The sequence below is a fragment of the Esox lucius genome, chromosome 10, assembly GCF_011004845.1.
Source record: "Esox lucius isolate fEsoLuc1 chromosome 10, fEsoLuc1.pri, whole genome shotgun sequence".
NCBI lineage: Eukaryota > Metazoa > Chordata > Actinopteri > Esociformes > Esocidae > Esox > Esox lucius.
The window spans coordinates 1,643,647-1,669,305 of NC_047578.1; the positions used below are offsets into that span (position 1 = coordinate 1,643,647).

At 44.0% G+C, this 25,659-nt stretch overlaps 1 protein-coding gene across 1 annotated transcript in view; it reads left to right on the forward strand.

The window, feature by feature from the left end:
* Positions 1 to 25,659, forward strand: part of csmd2 (CUB and Sushi multiple domains 2) — a 331,743-nt gene that overhangs the window by 212,850 nt on the left and 93,234 nt on the right. The window contains exons 27-33 of the mRNA XM_029122791.2: positions 6,363 to 6,565; positions 6,920 to 7,111; positions 9,161 to 9,299; positions 9,678 to 9,865; positions 20,200 to 20,394; positions 22,329 to 22,445; positions 23,066 to 23,179. Of these exons, the coding sequence (XP_028978624.1) occupies positions 6,363 to 6,565; positions 6,920 to 7,111; positions 9,161 to 9,299; positions 9,678 to 9,865; positions 20,200 to 20,394; positions 22,329 to 22,445; positions 23,066 to 23,179 (1,148 nt within the window). The remainder of the gene's footprint in view (positions 1 to 6,362; positions 6,566 to 6,919; positions 7,112 to 9,160; positions 9,300 to 9,677; positions 9,866 to 20,199; positions 20,395 to 22,328; positions 22,446 to 23,065; positions 23,180 to 25,659) is intronic.

Sequence of the window (25,659 nt, forward strand, 5' to 3'; positions counted from 1 at the left end):
AAACAGAGAGAGACCAGGGTTTGATGTGGCAATACTAGCTAGGGAAACAGAGAGAGACCAGGGTTTGATGTGGGAATACTAGCTAGGGAAACAGAGTGAGACCAAGATTTGATGTGGCAATACTAGCTAGTGAAACTATTAACTCACATCTACAATGAATAGCCCAAAAAAATACAAAATAGTCCTGATTCTTTCTCTCTACTCGCCCTCAATCTCTCTCTCCCTTTCCCCTCACCTTTCTCCGTTCCAGCATCACCCCTCTCCCCCGCCACGTCACTAACGAGCCTTGAATGTAAAGACAGAAGATTCATCTTTTTATGTTACCTGATTTCTCTGTTCTTCTATTCTGAATGTAACTGTGAGGATATAAAGTGATATCATCCTGTTTTTGACAGCACAGACGCTCTGCATTGAACATGAAGGGAATACATTAGAAACAGGCAGGGACTCCTGGGGTAATGACTAATCTCCTCCTAGCAAATCTATCAAACACATGTCAAGCACTCTTTGTCAGTAGCGCTGCTGTACACACACACTTGTCCTTAATCATGTCCATGAATTTCCTGAAACGTCTCACTCCATCGGTTTTCTATTCCTAACAGTTCTTCCTTCAATTTTCTACTTCCCCATAGTTCTCACTCCATCAGTGTTCTACTTCCTGATAGATCTCACTCTGTCAGCATTCTACTTCCTGATTGATCTCAATCCATCAGTGTCCTACTTTCTGGTTGATCTCGGTAAATCAGTGGGATTGTGGAAGTGTAATTACAGCAGGTATTTGTGTTTGTGACTGTATTTCACCCACATTTTTCAGAAGGATGCATGTTGCTATCTCACAAGTCAGTGTTCTGTTGCCACGTGACGCATCTCCAGCCAGTTGCTATGTAACACATCATTGTTCTGTTGCTATGTAACAGGTTAATGGCCTGTTGCTATACCGGAGACATCAACGATCTGTTGCTGCATCAATGGCCGGTCGCTATGTGATACTTTGTTGCTATGTGACGCACGCTTGGCCTGTTGCTATGTGACATATCAGTGGCCTTTTAATACACCAGAAACTGTCTTTGTCTTAGCTCAGGGCTGGGGGAGTGTATTTCCCTATGACTGTTAACTGCTCAGTGTGTGTGTGTGTGTGTGTGTCTAGGTGTTCATAGACATGCGGTCTTGAGGCGTATGGGAGTGGCTCTTTACCCATCTCTCGAAGCATGTGTGTGGGGGGGGGTGCTTATGCATCCCTGCCATGCAACTGAGTATGAACTGAATGCATCTGAGGCAACTGAGATAATTGATCTAAAGTTTTTATTTTTCACCATTCTGAACAAATGAGTTGTAGGCAGATTGCTGGAGATTTCAGAAAATCCTGGTAATCCTTAAGTTGTAGCAGAATACAGTACTATATCATCAGCATAAGAGCAAATGTGATCATTATTCACAGAATCTCAATGTCATTTATATGTACCTTGAACAACAGAGTACTGAATAGCAAACCCTGGGTTATCCCTATATGCACTTAAGATATGATCTCTTCAATCACAATGAGTTTTATCACTTACATAGTCCTTAAACCTAAAGCAGACATTCATTATTCGAGCTACTGATATCAGTTTGTTAATTAAAAGTCAATTAATTACTGCATCAATGGCATTTGATAGGTCAGTCAACAAGCCAGTACAGTCCTTCTCATCTAATGATCTGGCCACATTTATCTCCAGTGTGGATGAAGTCACAATGCTGTTATCTGGTCGAAACACTGATTAGTGTGATACACAACTGTCTGTTGGGAGGAAAAAGTGCAGTTGATTCTCCACCAGTGATCCTAGAATCTTTGCTAGACAAGATAATCAAGAGATTGGGTGAGAGTTAGCCATTAGGTCCCTTATGGAGTGGTAGATCATGAATAACTGGAGAGAAAATAATTGAGTTCAAAGTTTTTTTTTGTTTAAGGCCACTGAGCTAATATCAAATGGTTCTGCAAATAAGTGAACCTATAAGTAAGACACAGCTCCAAATTCTTCACAAATAAACACCTGTAAACTGTTTTGTGTCTGAAGCTAACAAGGCTTTTAGGAGTTATCAATATAAACTACTGTGAACAAAGATATTGACCATAGTAATCAGAAAAACCATGCCCCATTTCTTCTGCATCTAGAGTCCCATCCCACAGGGAATATGAACAGATGTTAATAATCACTGAAATGAAATGGTGATTAAATGCATCAATTCTAACATCTCTCACAGCAAAGAAGCTAATGATAGAATCACGTATTGTGGCTGAGAGGAAGTACCACTCTTCAATGTATTAACAGTTTTCTCACATGTAGCCAGATTCCTTTTACAAACAGATAGGGTGTTTACATAGAAGTCTAACTGAGCTTTTGAAACTATAACCCCAGGGTTCGTTATGGCACACTAGGGACTGTGCAACACAACCCCCGATTCATTTTAAACTTAGATTTACAAAACGTAGATTAGCTCTTATCCTAGATTAATTTAAACCATGTTGGTGTAACCCAGCCATAGAGAGATAATTACGTAGCAGTGGAGGAGATAGACACCATGAGAGGTAGGTAGAGAGAGTAAGTAAAGCTAGGTATTAAAATAAAAAATATGAGAATCACTACTAATTCACTTAACTGATTATGCAAAGCTATGGTGCTGGGTTTTAGCCATGGGTGAGTGTGTGGTAATCTGGTGACAAAGGTAAAGCTTCACTTGCCGGTGCTTTCCATTAACTAAAAAGATTACCAAGACCCTGTTCCCCTTGTACTATCTTCAGAAAAATTCAGAAGAGTTCTTGCCTGATTTTATAAAAAGAATTACCAGCTTGATTTAGTGCTGTGTTGTGCCTACACATGAATGTATTGTGCCTTTTCAATAGGGTGTAGACATATGAATATTAATTAATATAGAATTCAACATAGGAACACTTAGAGCCACCGCCCTCTGTATTCCTATCTATGCTTTATATGTCTACATAACTGTGGTCTACCGGTGATGTCTGTAAAGGATTTGTGCTCTTCTTTAATACATTGGGGAGAACAAGTATTTGATACACTGCCGATTTTTTTGGTTTTCCTACTTACAAAGCATGTAGAGGTCTGTAATTTTTATCATAGGTACACTTCAACTGTGAGAGATGAAATCTAAAACAAAAATCAAGAAAATCACATTGTATGAATTTTTAAATAATTAATTTGCATTTTATTGCATGACATAAGTATTTCATCACCTACCAACCAGTAAGAATTCTGGCTCTCACAGACCTGTTAGTTTTTCTTTAAGAAGCCCTCCTGTTCTCCACTCATTACTTGTATTAACTGCACCTGTTTGAACTCGTTACCTGTATAAAAGACACCTGTCCACACACTCAATCAAACAGACTCCAACCTCTCCACAATGGCCAAGACCAGAGAGCTGTGTAAGGACATCAGGGATACAATTGTAGACCTGCACAAGCTGGGATGGGCTACAGGACAATAGGCAAGCAGTTTGGTGAAAAGGCAACAACTGTTGGCACAATTATTAGAAATTGGAAGAAGTTCAAGATGACGGTCAATCTCCCTCGGTCTGGGGCTCCATGCAAGATCTCACTTCGTGGGGCATCAATGATCATGAGGAAGGTGAGGGATCAGCCCAGAACTACACGGCAGGACCTGGTCAATGACCTGAAGAGAGCTGGGACCACAGTCTTAAAGAAAACCATTAGTAACACACTACGCCGTCATGGATTAAAATCCTGCAGCGCACGCAAGGTCCCCCTGCTCAAGCCAGCGCATGTCCAGGCCTGTCTGAAGTTTGCCACTGACCATCTGGATGATCCAGAGGAGGAATGGGAGAAGGTCATGTGGTCTGATGAGACAAAAATAGAGCTTTTTGGTCTGAACTCCACTCGCTGTGTTTGGAGGAAGAAGAAGGATGAGTACAACCCCAAGAACACCATCCCAAACGTGAAGCATGGAGGTGGAAACATCATTCTTTAGGGATGCTTTTTTGCAAAGGGGACAGGACGACTGCACTGTATTGAGGGTAGGATGGATGGGGCCATGTATCGCGAGATCTTGGCCAACAACCTACTTCCCTCAGTAAGAGCATTGAAGATGGGTTGTGGCTGGGTCTTCCAGCATGACAACGACCCAAAACTCACAGCCAGGGCAACTAAGGAGTGGCTCCTTAAGAAGCATCTCAAGGTCCTGGAGTGGCCTAGTCAGTCTCCAGACCTGAACCCAATAGAAAATCTTTGGAGGGGACAGAAAGTCCTTATTTGCCCAGCGACAGCCCTGAAACCTGAAGGATCTGGAGAAGGTCTGTATGGAGGACTGGGTCAAAATCCCTGCTGTAGTGTGTGCAAACCTGGTCAAGAACTACAGGAAACATATGATCTCTGTAATTGCAAACAAAAGTTTCTGTACCAAATATTAAGTTCTGCTTTTCTGATGTATCAAATACTTATGCCATGCAATAAAATGCAAATTAATTACTTAAAAATCATACAATGTGATTTTCTGGATTTTTGTTTTAGATTCCATCACTCACAGTTGAGGATTACCTATGATAAAAATGACAGACTTCTACATGCTTTGTAAGTGGGAAAACCTGCAAAATCGGCTTGTTCTCCCCACTGTATCTCTGTGTACTCATCATAAGAAATGCTCTTAATATCTCTGTGTACTCATCATAAGATATGCTCTTAATATCTCTGTGTACTCATCATAAGATATGCTCTTAATATCTCTGTGTACTCATCACCTGCAGTCTTTTACATGGAACTGCCACCACCATTTGTCATCTGCTGTTACCCTTCTTTCTGTTTGTATCTAAGTGATCAGACACAACATTTAGTTAATGTTGTCTTCAGCTGCTTGATAGATGTCTGTGCAACACGAGAAATGTTGCTTTTCCATTATTGGAGCATTTGGGTGTCTGGACTGGGGCTGAGAAATATTATTGAACTCTGAAAGTCAAGTATTGGTTGTTTCGCTGGATGACTGGGTTTGTTTACAACTATTTATTTTTCTGCTTCTCTCCCTTTATGTCTCCTGTTCCTCCCTTCTTTATCTCCTCTTTACCTCCTCTATTCACAACATATTTTGTCACTCTCAGCTCCCTGCATTCCTCCCTTCCTTATCTCTCCTTTTCACCTCCTCTATTCCTCCTATTTTATCGCTCATGTTTACCTCCACAATTCCTCTCTTATCTCTTCTCTTCACCTCTAGTATTCCTCCCATCTTTATCGCTCCTCTTCATCTCCTCTAGTCATACCATTCTTATCTCTGCTCTTCACCTCTGTTGCTCCCATCTTGCTCTATCTTTTCCCCTTCACTATTCCTCCCTTCTTTGTCCCTTCATGTTCCACTTTGTCTATTCATCATCTCATGCTCATCCTCTGTATCTGTTCATCATCATCATCTCTCTATTTGCTTCCTCTTCAGCTTTTCCAATGTTTCAAGCTTCTACCCTACATTTATCGGTCGTCCTCCAGAAGGAGAGACATTTATCGGTCGTCCTCCAGAAGGAGAGACATTTAACGGTTGTCCTCCAGAAGGAGAGACATTTATCGGTTAGGTTCCAGAAGGAGAGACATTTATCGGTCGTCCTCCAGAAGGAGAGACATTTATCGGTCGTCCCCTAGACGGAGAGACATTTATCGGTCGTCCTCCAGAAGGAGAGACATTTAACGGTTGTCCTCCAGAAGGAGAGACATTTAACGGTTGTCCTCCAGAAGGAGAGACATTTAACGGTTAGGTTCCAGAAGGAGAGACATTTAACGGTTGTCCTCCAGAAGGAGAGACATTTAACGGTTGTCCTCCAGAAGGAGAGACATTTATCGGTCGTCCTCCAGAAGGAGAGACATTTAACGGTTAGGTTCCAGAAGGAGAGACATTTAACGGTTGTCCTCCAGAAGGAGAGACATTTAACGGTTGTCCTCCAGAAGGAGAGACATTTATCGGTTAGTCTCCAGAAGGAGAGACATTTATCGGTCGTCCTCCAGAAGGAGAGACATTTAACGGTTGTCCTCCAGAAGGAGAGACATTTAACGGTTGTCCTCCAGAAGGAGAGACATTTAACGGTTAGGTTCCAGAAGGAGAGACATTTAACGGTTAGGTTCCAGAAGGAGAGACATTTAACGGTTGTCCTCCAGAAGGAGAGACATTTAACGGTTGTCCTCCAGAAGGAGAGACATTTATCGGTTAGGTTCCAGAAGGAGAGACATTTATCGGTTAGGTTCCAGAAGGAGAGACATTTATCGGTTAGTCTCCAGAAGGAGAGACATTTATCGGTTAAGCTCCAGAAGGTGAGAGTGAAGATGTGAAGTCTACTGATCAGCAGTTCACAAACATTTTCCTCTCCTTCTCCTCTAGTCTCCACTTCCTGGTTTTCCACACAGAGGAGGTGCATGATGTGTTGCGTATCTGGGACGGTCCCCAGGATGGAGGCGTCCTCCTCAGGGAGCTCAGCGGTTCAGCCCTCCCTCCTGACGCCCACAGCACCTTCAACACCGTCAGTCTCCAGTTCACCACTGACTTCTTCACCTCTAAACAGGGCTTTGCTGTGCAGTTCTCTGGTAAGGAGAAGTGGTGGTTGGATGACTGACTGAATGGCTGGCTGACTGACTGACTGGATGGCTGACTGAATTAATGAGTGGGTTTACCACAAAGTTCTGTTTTATTTTTTCCTGAAATTATCTAAATTGAAAAGAAAATCACTTACAGCATTATCTAATATTTTTTAGCATTTAGTTATCTTAATTGGGACTATATAAAATATGGGATCAAATTATGTCGGTTCAACATTGGGATTCCTGCCAAATGTGAGATTGTGCAGATTGCAGAATATAATAACATTTGCGAACAAACACATGCATGTATAATGAAGGCATCTGCTAGGATCTTTTCATAACGGAAGTCATCATCGCCAGTGTCCACGGCAACATCCTGTAACGACCCGGGTCTCCCGGCCAATGGGACGCGGAGCGGAGACAGCAGGGAGCCTGGGGACCACGTGCTGTTCCAGTGTGATCCTGGATACACACTGCAGGGGGCGACCAAGATCACCTGCACTGAGATCAACAGCCGATTCTTCTGGCAGCCGGACCCTCCAACCTGCTCAGGTGAGACCTGGTTAATCAATACCCTCCACCTGCTCAGGTGAGACCTGGTTAATCAATACCCTCCACCTGCTCAGGTGAGACCTGGTTAATCAATACCCTCCACCTGCTCAGGTGAGACCTGGTTGATCAATACCCTCCACCTGCTCAGGTGAGACCTGGTTAATCAATACCCTCCTGTTATTGTCATTCATTATTTTAGGGATAACAGAGGGCTGTGTTATTGTCAATCATTATATATGGGATCACAGAGGGGTGTGTTATTGTAATTCATTATATATGGGATCACAGAGGGGTGTGTTATTGTCAGTCATTCTCTATGGGATCACAGAAGGGTGTTTTATTGTCAGTCATTCTCTATGGGATCACAGAGAACTGTGTTATTGTCAGTCATTCTCTATGGGATCACAGAGGACTGTGTTATTGTCAGTCATTCTCTATGGGATCACAGAAGGCTGTGCTATTATCAGTTATTCTCTGTGGGATCACAGAATGCTCCAACTTTGGTCTCCAACAGCGAACAGGGGAATACAGTAATTAACAACCGCAATTAAGACATTGTAATTACCTGCCTTGTTTAATCAGGGCCAGGCTTAATTTGTTTTTAAGTTCCTTTGAAAACACAAACAAAAGGGGAGAGAAGTGGTGGGTGAACCTTGCTCCAGGAGGTTGTAGGTGACACCGTAGCAGGTTGGAATGTCCACATTCGTTACTGGAGCCTCTGACATGGTAGAACCAATTATTTATTAATTGAGTTTGCATTAAATGGGCCATGCAGTGTCTTAGTCAAATACAGTTATCTGCATCAGTCCTGTAGTAATATAACAGCCAGTGTTTACACAGAGGGTGTCCTAGAACCATAAGCTCACAGAGCCTCTTGCTGGCTATGGCAATATAACTCTGTTCAGAGTATACTCACATACACTCACAGAGAAGCATACACTCACAGAGAAGCATACACTCACAGAGAAGCATGCACTCACAGAGAAGCATACACTCACAGAGAAGCATGCACTCACAGAGCCTGTCATGAAGGTGAATTGTTAAATCCCATTATCAGGAAATAGAGACAGTGAATTGTTGTCCAGCAGCCTGAGGACAAACCCATTCAGCAGGTACGGACCATAAAAAAAACACTGAATCTTACTATCAATTTTATTATAATTATTTTATTTGCCAGGAATGCATGGTATACATTATAAAACACAGTAAAATGAAATGCTTGCTTGCAGGTTCATCTTTCAACAGTGACACAACAGTAAGAGAGATATATAACTTTAAAAATGTGTATTCCAACAGTTAGAATTTTAAAGTTAGCCTTAATATTATGATATTGGCATCCATACTGGATTAACCATTTTGAAATGTCAGCACATTGAGTATATAGATGTGTCATTTCAGGCTAACAAAAGTATTTAGACAATTGGCTTCATAGCCTTCTCTTATAAAGCATGTGTGTTTGTTGGCGTTGTTTGTACAGGCACAGTTTTGTTAATGTCTAGTATTGATGTACTTGGGAGTTTGTTGTTGGTGTCTGATAACATTTACAAATAATGCTGGACATCTTGATGCAGATAACTCAGAATAAATCAATCAGAGGTATGCTAGCCTGAACGTTTTGCTACATAAAAAAAAGCAATTTCACATGATATCGATGGAGACCCTCAAATTAAAGTTGACAGCCTGAACATGAACAGTCTAACTCTTATTTGTCTTGTTTCAAATCCAAAGTGCTGGAATACAGAGCATAAAAACTGTTGTTTTTATGCTCTGACCCAAAATATTTTTAGGTCACTGTATTACTATAAACTAAGTATATTCAAATGTTGTTTTCATTTTAGTGTGTCTGTTTTGTAAAGAAGTGTTAACCATTGATAACATGAATACTTTTCTTAACTGCAACAAATAAAAGTTTCAAAATAAAGTGAACTCTTGATTTACCAAGATATTGGGTTTGTGCATAGCTGCAACAAATGGACCCAGTCCTCTAGCGATGCTGTGTGCTGAAAGCGTCTCACCATGCATTCGGTTCCTGTCTCCCCTGTGTCCTAGCCCCGTGTGGGGGGAACCTGACGGGCCCCAGCGGCCTGATCCTGTCCCCAGAGTATCCTGAGCCATACCCACATGGCCGTGAATGTGACTGGACCGTCTCAGTCACCCCGGACTACGTCATTGCATTGAGCTTCAACCAGTGAGTGTGTCATCCTACCTGGTCTCTCCAAGAACCCCACTCAGAGTGTTTATTTACATTTTTAATTGGCAACCCTGAATCCACAGTACATGTTGCATAGGTCTCTTATTACATCAGTTATTGTATGTTCAAAATGATTGAACATTGTGTGGGGTGTGTCTTGTGATTTCTGGATATGCGTAATGGTCACTGTCTTCATACATAAGGAACGAGCAAGAGCTAATAAAACTGGAGAAAAACTCAAATTAAACATTTGTTTTAGTGACATGAAGTGTGTTTACCCTGAAGGTAACTACTCACACAGTACACACATTTTACTATTTTTAATCTCCCTACTGTCTATTTTCAAAAGCCACCGTGTTTCCGTCTCTTGTCCAGGTTCAGTCTGGAGCCGAGCTACGACTTTCTTCATATCTACGACGGTCCCGACTCGCTCCACCCTCTCCTGGGAAGTTTTTACGGCACTGACGTCCCGGACCGCATCGAAAGCAGCTCCAACACGCTCTTCCTGGCCTTCCGCAGCGATGCCTCACTCAGCAGCAACGGCTTTGTCCTGCAGTACACAGGTCGGTAGGGGTGGGGGGTCCTGGGGGGGGCGGGGTTCATGTTGGAACCATGGGCTTTATGTTCGTTTTTTTCTGTGTAGTTTACTTGCATAGTGTGGGTGCATTGTTCTGTGTGTCTTTCTGCATGCTTGTGCAACTGCCCCGAGTCCTTTACAATTCACATTGGCCTCTCTGTTGGTGTGTGACACTGTATGTATGGACTGTGATTGGTTCAGGTTGTTGAATTGGATCCACCCCTCATTCTTCATGGCCTGGTACATGGTTTCCCTCACACTCAGCCAGATCTGACATGAGAGCGGCCTCAGAGGTGGAGCGGAGGTCTTAGAACGCAGGTGGTTGTCTTGATCACACCCCCGCTCTTCGGCATGCACCGTGGATTAATTATCAGCCTGCGGCAGCCCGCAGGAAAAATGTGAAAGCAAAAGCGCCTGTGTGCTAAAGCTCTGCTTGAACAGTTAGTCTCTTCTGTGGTGGTCAGAGTAATGACAACCCCTGAATGACAGTTCATTGCCGTTTGTGTTGGATGTGTTGACTGACTGGTTGAGTTGTGCGGTTTCAGGATGTGTTGACTGATTGGTTGAGTTGTGTGGTTTCAGGATGTGTTGGCTGACTGTTTGAGTTGTGTGGTTTCAGCATGTGTTAACTGACTGGTTGAGTTGTGTGGTTTCAGGATGTGTTGGCTGACTGGTTGAGTTGTGTGGTTTCAGGATGTGTTGACTGACTGGTTGAGTTGTGGTTTCAGGATGTGTTGGCTGACTGGTTGAGTTGTGTGGTTTCAGGATGTGTTGACTGACTGGTTGAGTTGAGTGTTTTTAGGATGTGTTGACTGACTGGTTGAGTTGAGTGTTTTTAGGATGTGTTGACTGACTGGTTGAGTTGAGTGTTTTTAGGATGTGTTGACTGACTGGTTGAGTTGAGTGTTTTTAGGATGTGTTGACTGACTGGTTGAGTTTAGTGTTTTTAGGATGTGTTGACTGGTTGAGTTGTGTGCTTTCAGGATGTGTTGGCTGACTGGTTGAGTTGTGTGCTTTCAGGATGTGTTGGCTGACTGGTTGAGTTGTGTGCTTTCAGGATGTGTTGACTGACTGGTTGAGTTGAGTGTTTTTAGAATGTGTTGACTGACTGGTTGAGTTGTGTGCTTTCAGGATGTGTTGATTGACTGGTTAAGTTGTGTGCTTTCAGGATGTGTTGGCTGACTGGTTGAGTTGTGTGCTTTCAGGATGTGTTGGCTTACTGGTTGAGAATGTGATTGGTTTGGGGTGCTGCAAAACCCTTTAGATCTTGTGTTCTCACAGGAGATGTTACATAATGGCTTCAGAGTAGATCACAGGATGTAACATCACAGGATCCCCTGACTGTGGGTGTGTTTGTGTGTGTGTGTGTGCAGAACTGTTTGTCAGGTGTGTTCTGTACCTCCTCCTCCTGCTCTATATGTGTTATGTACCTCCTCCTCCTGGTCTATATGTGTTCTATACCTCCTCCTGGTCTATATGTGTTCTGTACCTCCTCCTCCTGCTCTATATGTGTTCTGTACCTCCTCCTTCTGCTCTATATGTGTTCTGTACCCCCTCCTCCTGCTCTATACCTCCTGCTCCTGGTCTATATGTGTTCTGTACCTCCTCCTCCTGGTCTATATGTGTTCTGTACCCCCTCCTCCTGGTCTATATGTGTTCTATACCTCCTCCTCCTGGTCTATATGTGTTCTATACCTCCTCCTGGTCTATAAGTGTTCTGTACCTCCTCCTCCTGGTCTATATGTGTTCTGTACCTCCTCCTCCTGGTCTATATGTGTTCTGTACCTCCTCCTCCTGGTCTATATGTGTTCTGTACCTCCTCCTCCTGGTCTATATGTGCTCTGTACCCCCTCCTCCTGCTCTATATGTGCTCTGTACCCCCTCCTCCTGCTCTATATCTGTTCTCCAATGTAGATCACCAGTGCATTCAGGTTCTTGTAAGGGTTATTCACTTCTGTGGTCACCCAGTTACCCGGTTCTCTATTAATTCATCCTCAAAGGATGTCTTGTTATGTGACTCCTAGTGGTCGTGGGGTTGTGACTGTGGGGTTGTGACTGTGGGGTTGTGACTGTGGGGTTGTGAATGTGGGGTTGTGTTCATGGGGGTGTGGGGTTCAATCAATCAATCAATCAATCAAATGTATTTATAAAGCCCTTTTTACCACAGCAGTTCTCACAAAGTGCTTTTATAGAGACACAGAGAGGGTTGACCTTTCTTTAGGCTGGCTCACAGCTGAGACCTGTTTTTTTGGGCCTAATGTAGGGCCTACTGTTTTTTCTGGCATACTGTAGGATCATGCAGACCCCAAGGTGTGGTCATGGGGGTAGTGGTGCGGTCATGGGGGTATGGGTGCGGTCATGGGGGTATGGGTGCGGTCATGGGGGTAGGGGTGTGGTCATGGGGGTAGAGGTGTGGTTCATTTATCGCAGTAGCTGTGTGTTTGTGCTGGCTGTAACATTTGCTTTTTACCATTACTGTGTGCAGCTGATTCTTATGAGTCTGCTTATGGAAGCCGATCTATTGCATTGGCACATTGCGTTTTTTGGTGTCTTTTTGTTGAGGTAGCATGCGGGGAAGATACAGAAGTCACAGAGACGTCTCTAAATATCTAACTGTTTGGCCTTCAAACAAATGGTAAGCGTCAGGGGTGCACCATCCTCTCCAGGAGCCCCCACCCAGTCCAGGTATCTTACGGATCCCAGAATCAACACACCCAAATCCACTCCTTATCAGGCCTGGGGCTGCTTGACTCAGGTGAGCCTGTTCAGAGTTGCATCAAAACTGTGAGACATCTCAGGGTTCCAGGGTTTGAGAAGCACGTGCACACGTCAAGGACAGAGTCGTTATTCACTCTGACTTTCACAGCCTGAGCCACAGATTCATTTGTCTAGAGTCGTCAGTAGTGGTTGTTTGTCACACAAACAATCACCATTACCCGAATAGTTGGAGCTACAACTCATACGTCTCCATGCTTGAATCAGGATTGACTCTGGAATACATGGATGTGTTTTGCTGTATGACGACCAGCAGCCGTTCTAGTAACCAAAATTTAAGCTAACGAGTGGGGGGGGGGCTAAATCGTCCATACTGGCTGCAGTGGTCTCATCAGTTTTATCAGGCCACCTGCCATGAAGAGCCCCTGTCAGTGTTGAAGCTGTGTTGGGAGTGATTTTCAGTTTGTCCAAACATTGAGAGTTTTTTTCAGCCATTTCAACTCCTCATTCTCTTCTTGGGCTCTCTTTAGTTCAGTGTCTGATGGTATATGATGCAGTTGATGTAGGCCCGGACGTCATTCTCCAGTGACCCGATCTTCTCAGCAAGTGCACCTGGGAGCAGAGCTCTTAAGACAGCCTTGACTGTCACCTGGTCCCTGTCTGGGAGGACCAGGTCGGGGTGAAGGGTAGCAACCAGAGTCAGAATATTAGTATGCGAGGACATAGATCAACCAGCACTCTTGTGCCCAGCAGGTAAACCCCAGGCCTGTTCTTTGTAACAGCAAGCCCCTGTTTGTCAAAGTGTGTGTCTCTCCACCTGGTCTTTGTGCGTGTCTCTCCTGCCCAATACGAGGGCCAGTGGCTCCACTCACCTGAATGTTGCAGCTGGGAGGGGACCTGGCTCAGTCCGTGTGAGGAAGAGTCTGCAGACCTGCTTGTTTGCTTATCAGGGCTTGATTGTGTAAGAACATAAGGAGAACTATGTCCTGTTGTCACCTTCTCAAAGCTGTGGCCCATTCCCAGTCATTGACCGCTTTAAAACGGTTCCATTAGGACCTGCAATGTGTACACAGAACTACCTTCAGTTGTTCCCCATACCAACTAGAAAACATAAACCTGTCATTGGGGCAGCCCTGACCCCCTCTCGAGTGTCCTGCCGTCAGTTTACCATTCATATTCTTAATATTCCCAATAGTTTTATTTTTTTTCTCTGTTCTCTCTCATGTCAAGAATTCGTACAACTCTGATGTGCAATATACCCACAACAATGTGATTGTGACATTTACCACACTTTCCACATCCTGTGGTTTTGATTGACAGCTTCAAATGTCTGCTGGATGTCGTAGTTCCATTGTTTGGACTCTCATTGAATCAATGTTAGCATCTGTCGTGTCTGAGCCAGCTGGACGTCTGGTATTGGCCGCTGCTTTTTGATTTCCTCCTCCTGTCTTGTTTTTGTGATAATGGCTTCACTGTCTAGCTGCAGTTTATCTGACAGCCCATCGTAAACCTACAACCAGCCTGTCTCAGACCATCTCCTCTTGCTGAAACCCAAACTGGCAGAGCTGTGACAGTTATGAACTGTGGTGATGAATGACTCAAAGCTGGCCTGCCTGGTTCTTAAGGACATTTGTTGAAGCTTGCTCTCTCGTAGTTTACAATGTGCAAGCACACAAAATGCTTCTCAGTAGAAACTTGCACTTTCACATAACACTCCCTCTCATCAGGCCAACTTGGAGAGAACATAATCTGCTTTACCCCCAGACTCTGTGCAGTGGTTAGTTGACTTGGTGTTCTTTAGACCTGTAATTTATTCCGGCTGCTTTACAAAATCTTTCAAAGCTTTTTTCTTTCTGGTGGGCTGATTAAAAACAATGAGTCTGCCTCTTATTTTTCAGACAAACTTTTCTTGTTGTTGCTAGGTTAGTTCTTCCTCTGTGGTGCTGCAGGCTGTCTTTGAGTTGCCTAGCAACAAGTCTCTGTTCTAGACTGCTGCTCTTACTCTGTCAAGAGAGACATTAGCTGAAGTTGGCTAGCTAGGTAGAGAGTGTATTAAGAGTGGTGGAGAATGTTTAGAGAGGTTGAGCATGCTTAGAGGCAAATACTGTTTACCCGTGGAATATTCTTAGAGGTAGAGTTGTTTTGATAAGTTGCGGAATATATTTGGATAGGTGGAGTATGTTTTTGGATGGAAAATGTTTAGAGGGGTGGGGAATGTTTAGAGAGGTGAAAGGTTTTCAGATGTATCTTACACCTGTTCCCCAGGAATAGGCCAGTTTCACACACCAATAGGATGCTGTTTTCAAAGTTACTCCCCCACACAACTCTAGAAACAGCTAGAGATTTGGATTTTAGGACACCGGTGATTTACTTTTCCGTTTGTTCAAATCATGGCTGGAGAAAAACAGGAAAAGGCAGGCAAGCCTAATTCTGCCAGCCTGCGATTAGATGGGATGAATGTTGTTGCTGGATTCGATCCCCAGTTTCCTATGTCATCCACTACGCTATTTAAACAGCAGGTGTTGTAGCACGTGCTACGTGTGTAGAGATGTGTTTACTTCTGCATTGTTTTACCAATTAGTCGAAACTCCACATTTCTCTAAACTAGTTCCCTACATTAGCTAACATCCAGCTACACTGCATTCAACATGTTAAATTATTAGCAGATTACTGTAGATGGCTAGCTAATAGCTATACAGTGCCTAAAATGAAAACAATGACTCCAATCACTACATGGCTGGTTCCAACCACACTATGTGAACTACGCTGTGTGAACAATACTATGCAAATCGAAATCGAGAGGAATGTTTTCTTTGCCTTTGCTGTTTGTCCATCGCAATATAACCAAAATGTTATACTTTACTGTTTTACTTTTGGTTAACTATTTTGTAGTTACTGAAGTTTACTATAAGCCAGCAAAGTTTTAGTCTATCCTCACCAACGCCTAATTTGTTTTGTCTGTGGTGAAGATTAAAAGCCGGTTACCTAGTATTTGGCATTCCGCATCGCTAGCTGCTAAGCTGTTTAACAAGGGTCCCTCACACACTCAGTAAGAGACAATCACTCTCCTCTTATGCGGTCAGGCAAAAAAGAAAGAAACAGTTCATTTGTTTGAAGGTCACAATGTTGCGACCAATTAAAATGTATCTTTAAAAGCCAAATGAAAAGGTTATAAAATGTCAACAGTATCACTTTACCTATTTTGATTTGGAGTTTGGCATTAAAATATAATAGGATCAGTGTCTGAGTAAATACGTTTTTTCAGGGTATATTGTCCTTTTCCTCCTTCATTTAGAGGGGTTTTATCAGGGTATATTGTCCTGTTCCTCCATAATAAAGAGGGGTTTTATCAGGGTATATTGTCCTGTTCCTCCTTCATTTAGAGGGGTTTTATCAGGGTATATTGTCCTGTTCCTCCTTCATTTGGAGGGGTTTTATCAGGGTATATTGTCCTCCTTCAGAGAACACTGGGTAGTAAGTCGATACACTACCATTTCAGCGTGAGACCAACACTTTTTCACAATGTTGCTGTTGATAGGATAACTGTCTTTCATCTATATTTTGGCCTAATCAATAGGGGATCCTGTCAGGCTCATTAACTACAGCTGGAGAAAACACAAACTCTCCACCTTACTCTGATCAAATTTCTTCTTGCACCAACATTAGAAGAAAATATCTGAAATAACTTGTGGTCTATTTGGTAATGGATAGCAAGGGTTGGACATGTAGTTTGACAGGGAAACTTAGTATGGTAGTCATGACAACGAAACTGAAAACCTTCAAATAAAAATGATTTGCCAACTGTCCTATGAATAACAATCTGGGGTTGATTTATTTAAGGCAGGCGGGGGAACACTGACAACACATCTTAAAGTGAGCGGAGTTATCCAGTGTTTAATTTTACACTGAGCAGGTGGAGTTTGAATCACACCGGACTGTTTATAGCAGGTGGAGTTTGAGTCACACCCCACTGTTTATAGCAGGTGGAGTTTGAGTCACACCCCACTGTTTATAGCAGGTGTAGTTTGAATCACACCCGACTGTTTTTAGCAGGTGGAGTTTGAATCACACCAGACTGTTTATAGCAGGTGGAGTTTGAATCACAACGGACTGTTTATAGCAGGTGGAGTTTGAATCACACCAGACTGTTTATAGCAGGTGGAGTTTGAATCACACCCGACTGTTTATAGCAGGTGTAGTTTGAATCACACCGGACTGTTTTTAGCAGGTGGAATTTGAATCACACCCAACTGTTTATAGCAGGTGGAGTTTGAATCACAACGGACTGTTTATAGCAGGTGGAGTTTGAATCACACCGGACTGTTTATAGCAGGTGGAGTTTGAATCACAACGGACTGTTTATAGCAGGTGGAGTGTGAATCACACCGGACTGTTTATAGCAGGTGGAGTTTGAATCACACCCGACTGTTTTTAGCAGGTGGAGTTTGAATCACACCGGACTGTTTATAGCAGGTGGAGTTTGAATCACAACGGACTGTTTATAGCAGGTGGAGTTTGAATCACACCGGACTGTTTATAGCAGGTGGAGTTTGAATCACAACGGACTGTTTATAGCAGGTGGAGTGTGAATCACACCCGACTGTTTATAGCAGGTGGAGTTTGAATCACACCCGACTGTTTTTAGCAGGTGGAGTTTGAATCACACCCGACTGTTTTTAGCAGGTGGAGTTTGAATCACACCGGACTGTTTATAGCAGGTGGAGTTTGAATCACACCGGACTGTTTATAGCAGGTGGAGTTTGAATCACATCCGACTGTTTATAGCAGGTGGAGTTTGAATCACACCCGACTGTTTTTAGCGCTGATGCCTTGCATTCTACTGAATGTGCTTGGCCTGGCCTGACTGCATTTCCACTGAACACAATTTGATCTTCTCCTCCTCTTACAAGTGGTCAGTCCGATCCCATTTTGTTCTAATCACTGTGGCACAGACGGATTTTAGACCAGGCATCCCCATACGTTTCTCATTACTGGAATGAACATGGACATGCAGTTTGCATTTTTAATACAAGGTGTAAATACAGTCACTGTTTAGGATAAGTGAAACATTCTTCCGTAAAGATATTTGTTGAATATGCACTAGAGTTAGGGTTACTAGTTTGAGTCATATTTTTTGTGTTGAAATGGTGGATCAGAGTTTTGAAATGGAGAGGAGAGAGGAGGAGTATAGGGGAGGCGGGGGTGTTGGGGTGTGAAGGGAGTAGTGGAGAGTAGCAGAGTGGAGGAAGGAGTAGACAGTAGGGGAGGTGATGGATAGAGGGTAGGAGAGTAGGGGAGGGGAGGTGAAGGCAGAGAGGAGAGTAGGGGAGGGGCAGGAGGAGAGGGGAGTAGGGGTGGGGGAAGGAGGTGAGTAGGGGAGGGGGAAGGAGGAGAGGAGCGTAGGGGAGGTGGAAGGAGGTGAGTAGGGGAGGGGGAAGGAGGAGAGGAGCGTAGGGGAGGGGGAAGGAGGAGAGGAGCCTAGGGGAGGGGGAAGGAGGAGAGGAGCCTAGGGGAGGGGCAGGAGGAGAGGGGAGTAGGGGAGGGGGAAGGAGGAGAGGAGCCTAGGGGAGGGGGATGGAGGTGAGTAGGGGAGGGGGAAGGAGGAGAGGAGCTTAGGGGAGGGGGAAGGAGGAGAGGAGCCTAGGGGAGGTTGAAGGAGGTGAGTAGGGGAGGGGGAAGGAGGAGAGGAGCTTAGGGGAGGGGGAAGGAGGAGAGGAGCCTAGGGGAGGTTGAAGGAGGTGAGTAGGGGAGGGGGAAGGAGGGGAGTATGTAATATAGTACATTCGATTCAGTCTGGTTGTGTAGAACTTTAGGCTCAGTCTGGCAGATTGTATGTCCTGTGTGGAGGAACAGATGGTCCGGTGTTGGGCGCCGGCAGAAAACATCCCATTCCACTTCCAGTTGTCCACAGTAATGAACCTTGAATAAACATCAGTGAGATGACATCCATGTTTGACTATGTGCTTGTCTGGGTTTGTCAGTGTTTGGTAAGAAAACAGTGCTGAGTTTCCAAGCGGATTTATTTGGTCGGCCAGCCTGTCCAAAACATGTCTGTATATATATATACCTGTGTATCAGATCATCTTCCCTGGCTGACAGTTTGATGGTCTGAGGAAGTGTACTGCTATATCAAGACCATCCCTGATAGCAGTTAATTAACACACGTACACGCCCACATTATATCTGCCATTTCTCTGTCTGATGTCACCGTCTGAGGGATGGACACCAATCAGGTAATGCCTGTAAGTCTGGTCGTAGTGGAAACATTATCCTTGACATTGTTGTCAACACTATCTGAAACAGTATCATCAACATAATCCTGCATTTGTTTCCAACATATTCTCAGATGTTATCCTCAATATTTAGCCTCAACATTATCTTCCACATTATCCGTGACCATTATATGGTTGTGTGTGTGTGTGTGTGTGTGTGTGTGTGTGTGTGTGCAGGCGCATGCAAGCACGTCTCTGTTTTGTCTACGGCCATCTGGACTCTGTGGGGGTGCACACACAGATTGACAGACCCTGTGTCCATCCGTCTGTCCGGCTGTATGGAGAGACATGGAGCAGTTGTCTGAAAGCTGTTTGGCCTCCATACATCCACCTGCAGAACGGTGTCTTGCACCACAAACACTGACATGTGCAGATCTCAATCAGAGTTATTGCATTTGGTCTTTTTGTGTTTTGTTTAGTGGTGCAGGACAGCATCTGATTAGTAATGCTGTGCTTTTCCATATCTGTACAAGCGGAACATGACATGTTACTTGTTTCCTCTTGCTACAGACATCTAAAGTGAACTGGACATTAATGGTGTGTTTATTATAACTGCAGTGTGTCATTGACTCTAAACAGTGCTACTGTCTCCTGGGTTTGAACGGGGCTGAGCTGGGTTGTGATTGGCTCGGGGATGTGTGCTTCAGCACTGGTGGTCCGGTACTGTCCACTGTACACAAGGGCATACACACACCCACACACACATGGACAAACACAGACTTACAAACAGACACACACATGCATACCTAGACACACACAAACATACACATGCACACAGACACACGCACGCACTCAGAAATGTGCTGCAGATTCAGATGAACTTTTATGTGTGGTCAGCAGACCTTAAACCAGGGCAATGACATTCTACATCAGTTTGTCTGTCTCCCTGTCTGTCTCCACCCGCTACAGTACAGGAAGTGGAGAGAGACTGTAAGATGAGGCGGGGGGGGGGGGTATAAGGAAGACAGAGAGAGGGAGGGAGAGATGGAGACATGTGAGGAGAAGTAGATGGAGAGAGGGATTGATGGAAAGAAATATAGATGAGGGAGGTTTATTTGATGGGGTTTGTTTGCCCCCCCTTCCATTTCCCCCTAAAGATGAGAGGATCTGTCAAGGATGGGGGGGTGAAGGAGGAGCATGATGACTGATCTACTTTATTGGGATTTTCTGTCAGATTTTGGGGACTGAAGTCAAACTAACTCCCGGTTTCACCTCAACAGACAGTTCTTGGAACTCTAGTGAACATCCAGTTTACCTTGAAATACTTATTTTCAACGGATTAATAATTAATTGCATGCATTTCTTGTCTGAACCTCGTCTGTCTCCACCACAGAGAACCCCAGGGAGTCGTGCTTCGAGCCAGGCGTCGTGCGGAACGGAAGCCGGGTGGGGTCGGACCTGAAGCTGGGCTCGACCGTGACGTACTACTGTGACAACGGATACACTCTAGAGGGAGACGACACGCTCACATGCATCATGGGAGGAGACAGCAAACCCTCCTGGAACAAACACAAGCCCATCTGCATAGGTAACACATCAGGAACAAACACAAGCCCATCTGCATAGGTAACACATCAGGAACAAACACAAGCCCATCTGCACAGGTAACACATCAGGAACAAACAAAAGCCCACCTGCACAGGTAACACATCAGGAACAAACACAAGCCCGTCTGCAAAGGTAACACATCAGGAACAAACACAAGCCCTTCTGCACAGGTGACACATCAGGAACAAACACAAGCCCATCTGCACAGGTAACACATCAGGAACAAACACAAGCCCTTCTGCACAGGTAACACATCAGGAACAAACACAAGCCCATCTGCATAGGTAACACATCAGGAACAAACACAAGCCCATCTGCATAGGTAACACATCAGGAACAAACACAAGCCCATCTGCACAGGTAACACATCAGGAACAAACACAAGCTCATCTGCACAGGTGACACATCAGGAACAAACACAAGCCCTTCTGCACATGTGACACATCAGGAACAAACACAAGCCCATCTGCACAGGTAACACATCAGGAACAAACACAAGCCCTTCTGCACAGGTGACACATCAGGAACAAACACAAGCCCATCTGCATACAGTTGCTAACACATAGGTGCGCCGTGTCTTTCTGCTGATAAATGCTTCTTTGCATTTATTAAGTATACAACTACCCATCGTTCAAGCACACAGTGATTTTTATTATTGTTGTTCCATACTTTACATAACTAAACATTAATGGGATTTTAAATTGATCAAATGTATTATAAAAGTTGTATTGAGACAGAATGGCATGCAGTTTTTGTGGAGATGTCGGGATATACACTTTGTCCTCTGCGCGTGCATGTGTGTACATGTGCGTGTGTGTATCTAAGTGTGTGTGTGTTTGTTTATTTTCTTTATTTTCCAATGTGGACCCAAGGGTTGTGTGCCAAACATCATCAGATGAAAACATTTCAACTCATAAACAACTGGCGGCTAACTTACCATCAGAAACATCAGACGCTGTTTTGAATAACTGACTCCTTGAGTCATGAAATGTTCAGGCTGCATTGAGGGCAGTCACTGCTTTAATAACTGGAAAAACAGAAAGGCATGGAGCATAGTTTCCAAAAACATAACATAAATCCAACAATGACACCCGGAGAACTTTAAGTTAGTGGCCAGTGGCACTGCAAGGGAAGGCAATACGACACAAGGGAATAGCATTTGGTGTGTCCACTTTCCCTTCCGCTGTCATGAACGTGTGGTGTCTACTGTGACTCTCCACAGAGGGCCTGCTAACGGCTTCTGATGTGACCCTCCACAGAGGGCCTGCTAACAGCTTCTCCTGTGACTCTCCACAGAGGGCCTGCTAACGGCTTCTGCTGTGACCCTCCACAGAGGGCCTGCTAACGGCTTCTCCTGTGACCCTCCACAGAGGGCCTGCTAACGGCTTCTGCTGTGACCCTCCACAGAGGGCCTGCTAACGGCTTCTGATGTGACTCTCCACAGAGGGCCTGCTAACGGCTTCTGCTGTGACTCTCCACAGAGGGCCTGCTAACGGCTTCTTAGCATTACTACCATCACCCACTCCTTGTAACTTAATATCTAGTGACACACTCAGACATTCATACCGACACAAACATAGACTCACTGGAGCAGGCATTTTATGGGTGTTAAGAGAAAGAGTAGGGGAGAGAGAAAGGAAAGAATAAAGAGAGAGAGAGAGAGGATTCAAGCCACATCTCTCCAGGCTAACTCAGAGGGACACTTAGAAACAGCAATTTCACCCCAGCCAATGGACGGCAAACACAGGCTCTGCATCAGACAAGAAAAGTAATTTAAGAAAGATGGAATGAATGGACAAATTGTAGTGGAGGGAGTAAGAGATGCTCCTGTAATCCTTCTGCCACCTGCTCTCTCCATTTTTCTCTTTCTGTCTCTCCCCCCCCCCCTCTCCCCCCTCTCTCTCCTCCTTTCAGCGCCATGTGGAGGGCAGTATAACGGGTTAGAAGGTGTGGTCTTGTCTCCAGGTTACCCTGGCAACTACAGCAGTGCCCGGACATGTCTGTACTCGGTCGTTGTTCCCAAAGACTACGGTGAGTTCTAGAACCCACACACACACGAAAACCCCCCACCTGATGGAGTCTGTGGTGGAGCAGTTGTATCTTGTGTTTCCACCAGGATAGAGGCTCTTGCCAACATGGCGCCCTGTTCTCCAGATAGGACACTCGTTTTGAGAATGCCTGTAAGGGGAATCCCTGCACAAGATGGGATCCATTTCTGTTTGGTCCTTCGGTCTATTTCTTGCTAGATCGATTGTGGAGGTTGTTGCCCGTATAACTTCCAATCAGTCATGTGTTTCTGTGTTCTGAACACAGGGCCACTACTTCTCAGAACCACAGACACACAGGCAGTCCACCTCCTCCTCCTCTTCCACCTCCTCCCTTTTAGAGGGAGATATTATAATGAGGTATTAACAGGGTGTCTATCCTTCAGATCCATGAAACACAAAGGTCTTTTCACACGATGAGAGGTCCAGCTTCCCGGCCGCATCTTCAAATGACCGGGCCTCTGTCCCTACCAGCTCTACTTTTTATCTTTTATTGTTTAAATAGAATTAAACGTTTCATTCCATTCTCTAACAACATTGAAAGGTCCTTACCAATGATATAAAACACGTGTGTGCCTTCTTCCGGTCTGTGTGTGTCGTCTCCAGTGGTGTTCAGCCAGTTCGCGTTCTTCCAGACCGCCCTGAATGACGTAGTGGAGGTCTATGATGGAGCGACGCAGTCCTCACGTGTGCTCAGCTCCTTATCTGGTGCACACACAGGTACACACACACTCACACACACACACACACACCCCTTCCCGATGAGCCCTGAACAAACAGGAACAGCTGGTCAGATGTTGACACATTCAGGCCAGACAGATGTACTATCATAGGTAGTAAGAGACGACAGCAACTCTAGCTAGCTAACCACTTGAAGCCCATTCATCTCAGTGGATTTTTATTAGCATGCTAACATGGCACTATACAAGGGAGACAGTGTTTCATAATGAATCACTATAAGATCGGTCCTAGCTAACTCAACACGATACAACACAATACAGCACACACAATACATCACATACAATACAACACATCACGATATAATGTAACATGATACAATACAACACTTCTCAGTACGATACAACACATCACGATACAATGTAACATGATACAATACAACACTTCTCAGTACGATACAACACATCACGATACAATGTAACATGATACAATACAACACCTCACAATACAATACAACACATCACGATACAATGTAACATGATACAATACAACACCTCACAATACAATACAACACATCACGATACAATGTAACATGATACAATACAACACCTCACAATACAATACAACACATCACGATACAATGTAACATGATACAATACAACACTTCTCAGTATGATACAACACATCACGATACAATGTAACATGATACAATACAACACCTCACAGTACGATACAACACATCATGATACAATGTAACATGATACAATACAACACCTCACAGTACGATACAACACACATGATACAATACAACACCTCACAGTACGATACAACACATCATGATACAATGTAACATGATACAATACAACACCTCACAGTACGATACAACACATCATGATACAATGTAACATGATACAATACAACACCTCACAGTACGATACAACACATCATGATACAATGTAACATGATACAATACAACACTTCTCAGTACGATACAACACATCAAGATACAATGTAACATGATACAATACAACACTTCTCTGTATGATACAACACATCACGATACAGTCCACCTAGTTTTCAGTCTCGTGATAGCTCTGAAAAATTCTATGGAGCTACTGCACAAGCCAGTCATATTTTCTACTTTTATAGCCCATGAATGTTTATATCACCTCACAGAACATGAAAAACAAAGGTATGCAAACAAACAGCAAGTCTTTGGCTCTTGTGAATCATATACAGCATCCGCTGCTTTATTTACATAGTGGCCGTTCCCATATGCTGTGATGTCATTTGAAAACTATCAATACAATACAATACAGTACATCACGATATGATACAACACATCACATTGCAAATACAACACATTACAATGAAAGTGTGAGACAGAGCAATAAAGTGAAAATCTAAGTTAAAAAGAGAAAGTTACAGTAAGTTTGAGAGATAGAAGGAAGGACAGAGAAAGAAATAGAGATTGGGAGAAAAAGAACAGAGTGAAGGATGAAATGAATGAAAGGGGGACAGAAATGGGAAAAAGGAGAGATACAAAGAGAATCAGAAAGAGAGAGGGATGAAGAGACAGAGACATTGGGGTAAGTGTTTTATACAATAGATGTTTCATCTGGGTAGTAAACAATATTTAATGGAGACATGAGTCTGGATAGCATGGTTTATCATGCTAATAAACAGAGTCTGAGAGAGATGCATACAGAGATGGAGAGAGATGGAGAGAGTAAAAGACTAGAGTATTTAGTCATTTAGGAGGTTCAAAGCCATCTTAATTGGCACCATGAAGAACAAAAGATAAACAGATCAGCAGAAGCTTTGAAATTAACTAAATGAGATTATTCGACGATAAAGGACAGAGATGAAAAGACTGGGTTGGGGTTAACAGACAGAGAGAGGAAGAGACAGAGAGGAAGACAGGAATAATGAGAGTGAGAGGGAGAAAACGAGTCAGGGAAAGAACAGGGGCAGTTCACTAACATAGGGATATAGTGTCTGGTGTGGACAGGGCCAGTTCACTAACATAGGGATATAGTGTCTGGTGTAGACAGGGCCAGTTCACTAACATAGGGATATAGTGTCTGGTGTAGACAGGGCCAGTTCACTAACATAGGGATATAGTGTCTGGTGTAGACAGGGCCAGTTCACTAACATAGGGATATAGTGTCTGGTGTAGACAGGGCCAGTTCACTAACATAGGGATATAGTGTCTGGTGTAGACAGGGCCAGTTCACTAACATAGGGATATAGTGTCTGGTGTAGACAGGGCCAGTTCACTAACATAGGGATATAGTGTCTGGTGTAGACAGGGCCAGTTCACTAACAGAGGGATATAGTGTCTGGTGTGGACAGGGCCAGTTCACTAACAGAGGGATATAGTGTCTGGTGTAGACAGGGCCAGTTCACTAACATAGGGATATAGTGTCTGGTGTAGACAGGGCCAGTTCACTAACAGAGGGATATAGTGTCTGGTGTAGACAGGGCCAGTTCACTAACAGAGGGATATAGTGTCTGGTGTA